We start from the raw sequence: 9,632 nt of genomic DNA on the forward strand, positions 1-9,632 counted from the left end.
TTGGGCCGACCGGTTCCATGTTCTCCCTGGATTTCTGGATCTCCTTCGCCCAGACACCACAGCTTCTGGTGGGGACCGTTTTCACGGGAACCTGAAGCTGACCCATTAGTAACATAACCCATTTATCCCACACATTGGAATGTCCCGCGGTGCAATGCAGGGCTTCCAAAAGAACATCCACGTGCCATGTTAATAATGCTCAGGATTCCAGTTTTGCTCTTTTGTCTGATTCAAGGATTGGTCATCCATGAGTGGGTACAATATTAGAACAGAGCCTAGAGTTTGGGCAGAGCTTTGGGGCGCAGCCTGCCCCTGGCAAACGGAGCAGGGGAATCCACGCTGGCTGTAGAGCTTCCCCAGCACCTTGCGCAGGGCGCCCTGCCCAGCGCTCGGTCCCTGGCGGCGGCTGCAGCTGGAGACGGGGCTGAACTAACCAACTAACCCCCAGCTGCTCCGCCCAGCGGCTCCCAGAAACGGGGCAGGCGGGCACGGTCGGGCTGGCAGGGGAATTGAGGGCTGAAGCAGGAGTTTGAGTCGTGTGGAGAGCAGCAGTAACGCAGGAGCCAGAGGGACGGTGTCCAGGCTGATGCTGGTTTTGGCCTCTTGTAGGTGGTGCAAATGCAATGTAACATGGAGCTGAACGAAGACAAGAGCCAGTGGCACGTAAGTATCAGCTCTGCTCTGCTCGAGGCACTGGGGCAGACCTGCCCTCTGTTCCCGTCTGGTGTCTGGCGGGGAAACGGTTTGGTCTCAGCTAGTTCGCTGTGGTACCCAAAGCTCTCTTGTCCCCTTACAATAAAGAAGCCCAAAGAACCAAGCCACCGTCCCCTATGGCTGAAGGGCAGGAAGATCTTGATGTCTTTGTCTGGACATCCTTTAACTCCGCTTCTCTCTAGTCCAGCAGTCACAGGTTGGCTGTAACTGCTGAGACACGTTCCTCTCAGACACTCAGACCACCGCAGACACGCGGCATCTCGGCAGTTGCCAGCGTCCCCCTGCTCACCGCGCCGGCGGTTCTGGCGCTGATGGAGGAGTCAGCGCCTTTCTGTCTCACGGAGGAACTGCTGTTTGCAAAGCGCGCTCTCTTCTTTCCGCAGCTCACGCTTCTGCTCATCCTGGAGGACAAACTGCATCGACAGCTGAGCTACGACTTGCTGCCCAGTAGGTTCCCTCGCCAGTCAACGATTGTGTGTGAATGCAGGAGTGTTGCGTGGCGGCCTGGTCGGGGTTAGGCTCAGGTTGTGTTAGGCGCAGCTTGTGTACAGCCAGCTTTCCTTTCCTCCTGGTACTGGAGAGCAGACCGAGCCCTGAGATCTTTGTGGTACCAGCTGTGTCTGCTCAGTCCCTGCGCTTACAGCATGTGGCGGTGGCTGGCGCTGGAGTGCGCACGGGGAGCCAGTGGGTGGCCACCGGGGACGCGGGTCACCTGGGACACGTGTGGTGCTGTTCTGGGGTGACACCAGCAGACCGCTCGCCCTTGGTGGGTCACCTGGGACACGTGCGGTGCTGTTCTGGGGTGACACCAGTGGACCGCTCGCCCTTGGTGGGTCACCTGGGACACATGCGGTGCTGTTCTGGGGTGACACCAGTGGACTGTTCGGCCTTGGTGGGTCACCTGGGACACGTGCGGTGCTGTTCTGGGGTGACACCAGTGGACCGCTCGCCCTTGGTGGGTCACCTGGGACACATGCGGTGCCGTTCTGGGGTGACACCAGTGGACTGTTCGGCCTTGGTGGGTCACCTGGGACACGTGCGGTGCTGTTCTGGGGTGACACCAGTGGACTGTTTGGCCGTGGTGGGTCACCTGGGACACGTGCGGTGCCGTTCTGGGGTGACACCAGCGGACCGTTCCCTCGTTGCCAGCAGTGGTGCAGCCTTGGCCATTCTTTTCAGAGCAGGCTCTCTCTGGGGAGCCCCGTGGCTCTGTGCTAATAACGTCCAGCACCACACGCTCCTGCCTAAAACACGCAGGAGCCCCCTGGCCCTGAGTCCCCTGACTGCCCGACACCCAAAACTAACACATAGAGCCTGGAAATGAACGCTGGGGAGTTGTTGCTCCACCGGCTCCTGTGTTTCCCGCCTGCAGGCAGTGCCCACCGAGCCAGACACCAGAAACACCTCCAAGCTGCCCAGACTGCTGCGCTTTGTGCACTTGGGACAGGAGCTCGTTGCGGCCCCGTTCAGCTCCCGTCTTGCCCCTCTCTGCTGTTTGCCCCAGGATCACTTAGCAATCAGCCACCCCAAAGCAGGCAGCGTGTCCCCAAAGCGGGTGACACGCAGCGCGGTGTGCTGCGCGTTGGGACGGGACGCTGGCGGGCAGGAACCAGGGGGTGGACGGACGTCCGTGTTCTCAGCATCCCTTGTCTCTGCAGCTGACAACTCCAAGGACCTGGCCACGGAGCTGGTGCACTACGGATTCATCCACGAGGTGAGCTGGAGCCTGCCGCCCCTCCTCGGCTGCGTGTGCATGGCGCTGCCGGGCACTGTCCCCAAACAGCAAATTTTGTCCCCAAACAACCAAATTTGTACGAGATAGGCATTTTGGGGCTGTAGGCAAAGTTTTGGAGAATTCCTCCTTCTGGATGCTGACGTTAGACAAGGAGGGGTCAGCTTGGCTGAGCGAGAAACTCTTGAGAGGGACCGGGAAGGAAGTACCTTCAGACCCTCCTTCCTCCTCCTCGGGAGTGCAGTGAGCGCGGTGAGCGTGAGAGCGTGTGAGTGTGGCAAGGGTGTGAGCCTGTGAGTGTGTGAGCGTGAGAGCGTGTGAGCGTGGCAAGTGTGTGAGCCTGTGAGTGTGTGAGCGTGTGAGCGTGGCAAGTGTGTGAGCCTGTGAGTGTGTGAGCGTGAGAGCGTGTGAGCGTGGCAAGGGTGTGAGCCTGTGAGCGGTGAGCGTGAGAGCGTGTGAGCGTGGCAAGTGTGTGAGCCTGTGAGCGTGGCAAGGGTGTGAGCCTGTGAGTGTGTGAGTGTGTGAGCATGGTGAGCATCTGAGCGTGGTGAGCGTTGCAAGTGTGTGAGTGTGTGAGCGTGTGAGCACGGTGAGCATGGTGAGCATGGTGAGCACGGTGAGCGTGGTGAGCATGGTGAGCATGGTGAGCATGGTGAGCACGGTGAGCGTGGTGAGCATGGTGAGCATGGTGAGCATGGTGAGCATGGTGAGCATGGTGAGCATGGTGAGCACGGTGAGCACGGTGAGCACGGTGAGCATGGTGAGCATGGTGAGCACGGTGAGCATGGTGAGCACGGTGAGCACGGTGAGCACGGTGAGCACGGTGAGCGTGGTGAGCACGGTGAGCACGGTGAGCACGGTGAGCGTGGTGAGCACGGTGAGCATGGTGAGCATGGTGAGCACGGTGAGCATGGTGAACATGGTGAGCATGGTGAGCACGGTGAGCGTGGTGAGCACGGTGAGCACGGTGAGCATGGTGAGCATGGTGAGCACGGTGAGCACGGTGAGCACGGTGAGCACGGTGAGTGTGTGAGCACAGTGAGCACGGTGAGCACGGTGAGCATGGTGAGCATGGTGAGCATGGTGAGCATGGTGAGCGTGGTGAGCACGGTGAGCGTGGTGAGCACGGTGAGCACGGTGAGCATGGTGAGCACGGTGAGCACGGTGAGCACGGTGAGCACGGTGAGCGTGGTGAGCGTGGTGAGCATGGTGAGCGTGGTGAGCACGGTGAGTGTGGTGAGTGTGTGAGCACGGTGAGCATGGTGAGCACGGTGAGCATGGTGAGCATGGTGAGCATGGTGAGCATGGTGAGCACGGTGAACATGGTGAACATGGTGAGCACGGTGAGCATGGTGAGCACGGTGAGCACGGTGAGCACGGTGAGCACGGTGAGCACGGTGAGCATGGTGAGCACGGTGAGCATGGTGAGCACGGTGAGCACGGTGAGCACGGTGAGCACGGTGAGCATGGTGAGCGTGGTGAGCACGGTGAGCATGGTGAGCATGGTGAGCACGGTGAGCACGGTGAGCATGGTGAGCATGGTGAGCACGGTGAGCATGGTGAACATGGTGAGCATGGTGAGCACGGTGAGCGTGGTGAGCGTGGTGAGCACGGTGAGCACGGTGAGCACGGTGAGCGTGGTGAGCACGGTGAGCATGGTGAGCATGGTGAGCACGGTGAGCATGGTGAACATGGTGAGCATGGTGAGCACGGTGAGCGTGGTGAGCACGGTGAGCACGGTGAGCATGGTGAGCATGGTGAGCACGGTGAGCACGGTGAGCACGGTGAGCACGGTGAGTGTGTGAGCACAGTGAGCACGGTGAGCACGGTGAGCACGGTGAGCGTGGTGAGCGTGGTGAGCATGGTGAGCGTGGTGAGCACGGTGAGTGTGGTGAGTGTGTGAGCACGGTGAGCATGGTGAGCACGGTGAGCATGGTGAGCATGGTGAGCATGGTGAGCATGGTGAGCACGGTGAACATGGTGAACATGGTGAGCACGGTGAGCACGGTGAGCACGGTGAGCATGGTGAGCACGGTGAACATGGTGAGCACGGTGAGCACGGTGAGCACGGTGAGCATGGTGAGCATGGTGAACAGGGTGAGCACGGTGAGCACGGTGAGCATGGTGAGCACGGTGAGCATGGTGAGCATGGTGAGCATGGTGAGCACGGTGAGCATGGTGAGCACGGTGAGCATGGTGAGCATGGTGAGCACGGTGAGCGTGGTGAGCACGGTGAGCACGGTGAGCATGGTGAGCATGGTGAGCACGGTGAGCGTGGTGAGCACGGTGAGCGTGGTGAGCGTGGTGAGCACGGTGAGCACGGTGAGCATGGTGAGCACGGTGAGCATGGTGAGCGTGGTGAGCACGGTGAGCACGGTGAGCATGGTGAGCATGGTGAGCAAGGTGAGCATGGTGAGCATGGTGAGCACGGTGAGCACGGTGAGCGTGGTGAGCACGGTGAGCGTGGTGAGCGTGGTGAGCGTGGTGAGCACGGTGAGCACGGTGAGCACGGTGAACATGGTGAGCACGGTGAGCGTGGTGAGCGTGGTGAGCACGGTGAGCACGGTGAGCACGGTGAGCACGGTGAGCGTGGTGAGCGTGGTGAGCATGGTGAGCACGGTGAGCATGGTGAGCACGGTGAGCGTGGTGAGCGTGGTGAGCGTGGTGAGCACGGTGAGCACGGTGAGCACGGTTAGCGTGGTGAGCACGGTGAGCGTGGTGAGCACGGTGAGCACGGTGAGCACGGTGAGCGTGGTGAGCACGGTGAGCACGGTGAGCACGGTGAGCGTGGTGAGCGTGGTGAGCACGGTGAGCGTGGTGAGCACGGTGAGCGTGGTGAGCACGGTGAGCACGGTGAGCGTGGTGAGCGTGGTGAGCGCGGTGAGCGTGGTGAGCATGGTGAGCACGGTGAACATGGTGAGCGCGGTGAGCGTGGTGAGCGTGGTGAGCACGGTGAGCACGGTGAGCGTGGTGAGCATGGTGAGCACGGTGAGCGTGGTGAGCATGGTGAGCACGGTGAGCGTGGTGAGCGTGGTGAGCATGGTGAGTGTGGTGAGCATGGTGAGCACGGTGAGCACGGTGAGCGTGGTGAGCATGGTAAGCACGGTGAGCACGGTGAGCACGGTGAGCATGGTGAGCACGGTGAGCATGGTGAGCACGGTGAGCATGGTGAGCACGGTGAGCACGGTGAGCACGGTGAGCATGGTGAGCATGGTGAGCACGGTGAGCATGGTGAGCACGGTGAGCATGGTGAGCACGGTGAGCACGGTGAGCATGGTGAGCACGGTGAGCATGGTGAGCATGGTGAGCATGGTGAGCACGGTGAGCATGGTGAGCACGGTGAGCACGGTGAGCAAGGTGAGCACGGTGAGCATGGTGAGCACGGTGAGCATGGTGAGCACGGTGAGCATGGTGAGCATGGTGAGCATGGTGAGCACGGTGAGCACGGTGAGCACGGTGAGCATGGTGAGCATGGTGAGCATGGTGAGCACGGTGAGCATGGTGAGCACGGTGAGCATGGTGAGCATGGTGAGCATGGTGAGCATGGTGAGCATGCATCTTGCACAGAGACGCAGGCGCTTCATCCTGGCAAACGGGCGGCGCTGGGGCAGCGTGGTGCTGCGGAACATCCCCCGGCAGGTCTGTGCTGCCCGGCCTGCACAGCCTCCTCTCCCCCAGCAGACAACCTCCTCCTAACACCTCGAGCTTCTTCTCTACTGCACCACCAGCTACTTATCTCCCAGATGTTGTAGCCCATTCACACCTCCTTCGTGCCCGAGCCACGTCCTCAGCCCGTGTTCAGCGGGGAGGGTGCTGCTGGTTCCCACCCGAAGGACCTCTGCCCCGCTGCAGCGGCCGCTCTAACGCGGGCTCCCCCGTGCCTTTCAAACCTGCCTCCCGGGGCTTTTCTCACCAGGAAGGTGGTAATTCAGCAGCCCCGACAAACAGCAGGAAAACAACTCATTCCGCATCTTTGATTGGACCCAGAGTTCTGAGTTTGCTTCTGGCAATTCCAAAAGCCGTGTGTGATACAAGGCGGGGGTGTCTTACATCCTTTACACATCGCTGCGTATTTCGGTCATTGCTTTCTTAAGGAATAAACATTCTAATTGTGTTAGAAACCACCTACTCCTGAATGTGTCAGAAAAGATTCCTGTACAAAATAGCTGCCAGACCAACAGAAAGTGACATTAATCTTTATTTTCTTAGCAGTGAGCATATTATAAAACAGACGGCCACAGAAAATAACGTTAGATTCAGTGGTTGGATAATTAAGTTGAAATCAAACTAAACAGAAGAATCTGGGCCTGTTATATTCCTTCAGACGGGAAGCTCCACAGAACTGTCTGCTCTTTGGCCTTTATATTGCTCCTGACACAAAGAGGCTCCGATCTTGCGTTGCTCGGTACATATGGTGATTATTAGCGGTGTGTTCCAGAAGTGCTTGCGAGTTGTTCTCTTCCCGTATCAGAACCCAGCTGTGAGCTCGGTGGCTCGGGACAGGGTCACGGAAGGAGGGAGGTGCCCACGGTGGCCACGCCAAACCGACCTGTTGTCATTTCTTGTGTTCTTGCAGGACGACTGTGAGAAGCTGGCGAACTTCCTGGAAAGCGCCTTCCACAAGTACCGGTCTCCTCCCTTGTGAGCGCCCTCGCCGGGGCTGGGGCGCGCAGGACCCGCGGGCTCCCGGCCCGGCCGTTGCAGGCCCCGCGCGGCGCACGCCGGCTGCGGCGCCCACGGGCACCGCCGGGGAGGAGCGAGGAGCAGACACCAAATTACACGAGCATCACAGGCAGCCGCGCCGGCAGGAGCCCGTGCTGGTCCCCAGGGCGCTGGGGAGCGGGGCTGGGGGTCACCCCCTGCAGCCCCTCCTGATGGTGTTTGTGAAGGTGCAGAGCAGCTGCAAGAAGCCCCCAGACTGATAAATTTGCCCCGGGAATGACGAGCTTTTTTCAGTGCAGGTCCCAAAGCTGTTTTTCCCTCTCCCACCCGCAGGAGGGAGGAGAGGAGCAGGCTTGGAAAGCTCTGGCAGAGTTTCTGATCCGCCACATTCCATTCTTTTCCCCAGTTTCTCCTGTTCTGGTAAGGTTTCCCCAGCACAGATGAGCCACTGTGATGCCTTGTAATTAGAACTTGGTGTAAGCTGAGGAGAGGACTGGGTGAGCTGGAGCTGATGCGGCATGAGAAGAAATTCCAGAAACCCAAACCCACCAGCTGGATCCAAACGTGGGTCAGCAGAAACCCCACTGGTGCTGAACACAACCCTCGTCGTGCCCCAGTCTGACTTACAGCCTTCCAAAATCTCCTGGCATCCTAAGGGGAAAACCCCTGATGTCTCTTCCTTCCCTCTTCCTCCTGTGCTGCTTGGAACTTCGTTCATCGGCCTGGAGAAAGGGGCAATCATCCGTGCTGCTGCGCACGTCGGCTTCAGCTGCTGGAAAGTGCAAATAGGAATTATTTGTGTCGCAAAAGCCACGTGGTGCTTCTCGAAGCTGCTCGCGCCACGCGGAGCCGGCTGCCTCGTGCTGCGCTGTGCTGCTGCTGTGCGCTCTGGTGCTCTGCGCCGCGCTGCCTGCGTTACGCTGCCTGCATTTGCTGCCTGCATTTGCCGCCTCTGTTTCGCTGCCTGCATTTGCTGCCTCTGTTTCGCTGCCTGCACTCGCTGCCTGCACTCGCTGCCTCTGTTTCGCTGGCTGCCTTCGCTGCCCGCGCCGCGCAGCGCTGCCCGTCGCGCAGCACTGGGCCGGGTTCTCCGTGCGGGACGCTGTGCGGAGCTGCCGACCGCGCTGCGTTCCCGCTGTGCTGTGCCAACTTCACAGACTGACAAATCAATAAAGCCGCCAAAAGCAGCTTTTCTCATCAGAGCACTGCGCTCGGCAAACCACTTGGTCATTTCTTAGCCGCCCTCGGGGTTAAACTGATCTGAGGTAGCTTCCCCAAACTCAGCTGGGTTACCCACCGTGTCAGGCAAGTTGGGTGGAGAAGGAATTCAGTGCAGAAAGATCATACGGCTGCTTGATGCAGAAACCGCTCTTCCTCCAGAACAAGTTTGCACTTGCCTCTGCAAACTGAGACATTCCTTCATACACCAACTGCTTCATTTCCCGAGGAGCTCGTTAGCTCTTTAGCCGAGTCCTGCATTTGGTTTCACACGGCGCGGCTGGGTTTGTGCAAGGGGTGCTGCGTTGGGCGCTGATGAGCTCGTTAGGCGCTGTGCAGTGCGTTCCCCCCAGAGCCGCAGACCCGCCAGGGCTGCACGGGACCACCAGACCTCAGAGGTCCCTTCTGCCCCCTGTGCTCACCCAGTCCGTCCCTGCTCGGGAGGGCCAGGTTGCCCAGGGCCACGTCCACTCAGGTGTGAGCGTCTCCACCGACGAGTCTCTCCGGGCACAGCCTGTTCCATGTTCAGCCGCTCACAGAAGACAAAAACGTGCTTTCCTCCTGTCAAATGGGATTTCTCATTTTTCACTTTGTGCCCATGGCCTCTTGTCGCCGGGCAGCACTGCACAGAGCCCGGCTTCCCCGCTCTGCCCTCCCACGGCTCTCAGACCGCCCGCCAGGCTGCCCCGGGCAGTGCTGGAGTCACCAGCCCTGGGGGGCTGGACAGGCGGACACGAGGTTCTCAGGACAGGGGGCAGTGCCGGGGGTGGGGAGTGGTTGGACTCGCTGGTCTTGAGGGGCTTTTCCAACCAAAACAATTCTGTGCTTCTATGATTCTATGACTGGTACACGTTGATGAGGTTCCCGTCCCTCCTCCAGGCAGCTCCCCCAGCATCCTGGTGGCCCTCCACTGCAGGCGCTCCCGCCAGCCCGTGTCTGTCGCGTCCCGGGGAGCGCAGCGCTGGATCCAGCGCTCCCGACGTGGCCTCCGCAGCGCTGGGCGGAGGAAGGACCCGTCCCCAGGGCCGGGGACGCCGCTGAGGTTCTGCCCGCGTCGCTGTCCCACAGCGCTGGTGTCTGCCAGGGCGCTCCTCGCTCACAGAGCTGGCGCACGAATGGAGATCCCGCCCTCGCGCTTGCTTTGGCGTCCTGTCCCGCAGGGGACAAGGACAGTCGAGTCCGATCAGCCCATCAGGACTGTAATTCCTGCCGTGCATTATAGTTGCGGTATTCACATCTTTTAGTAGCGTATCTAGTCTTAAAGATCGCACCATGTAGGAATCCACTATATCTCAATACCGGTGTT

General features: G+C 60.0%; 2 protein-coding genes across 4 annotated transcripts in view; one reads left to right on the forward strand and one right to left on the reverse strand.

Annotated features, from left to right (window-relative positions):
• The window catches only part of NRBP2 (nuclear receptor binding protein 2), a 47,347-nt gene extending 39,037 nt beyond the window's left edge, over window positions 1-8,310 (forward strand). For 2 of the 3 annotated variants that reach the window (XM_065054779.1, XM_065054777.1), the window contains 4 exons: window positions 610-663; window positions 1,098-1,161; window positions 2,373-2,428; window positions 7,023-8,310. In XM_065054779.1, coding sequence (XP_064910851.1) covers window positions 610-663; window positions 1,098-1,161; window positions 2,373-2,428; window positions 7,023-7,091 — 243 coding nt within the window. In that variant the 3' untranslated portion in view covers window positions 7,092-8,310. Of the gene's footprint in view, window positions 1-609; window positions 664-1,097; window positions 1,162-2,372; window positions 2,429-6,174; window positions 6,568-7,022 lie in introns of those variants that run through there. The other variant, XM_065054778.1, reaches the window with a different exon arrangement.
• Window positions 6,627-8,339, reverse strand: LOC135578756 (uncharacterized). The gene has a single exon (XM_065054780.1). The coding sequence runs from the start codon at window positions 8,337-8,339 to the stop codon at window positions 7,299-7,301; it is 1,041 nt and encodes a 346-aa protein (XP_064910852.1). The 3' UTR covers window positions 6,627-7,298.
• Between the last annotated feature and the right edge of the window lie 1,293 nt (window positions 8,340-9,632).

This window comes from Columba livia, chromosome 2, assembly GCF_036013475.1.
Source record: "Columba livia isolate bColLiv1 breed racing homer chromosome 2, bColLiv1.pat.W.v2, whole genome shotgun sequence".
In the NCBI taxonomy this organism is placed as follows: domain Eukaryota; kingdom Metazoa; phylum Chordata; class Aves; order Columbiformes; family Columbidae; genus Columba; species Columba livia.

Bases quoted from the DNA above. Each gene is read 5' to 3' on its own strand.
- LOC135578756 (XM_065054780.1), bottom strand. From the start codon at position 8,339: ATGACCAAGTGGTTTGCCGAGCGCAGTGCTCTGATGAGAAAAGCTGCT.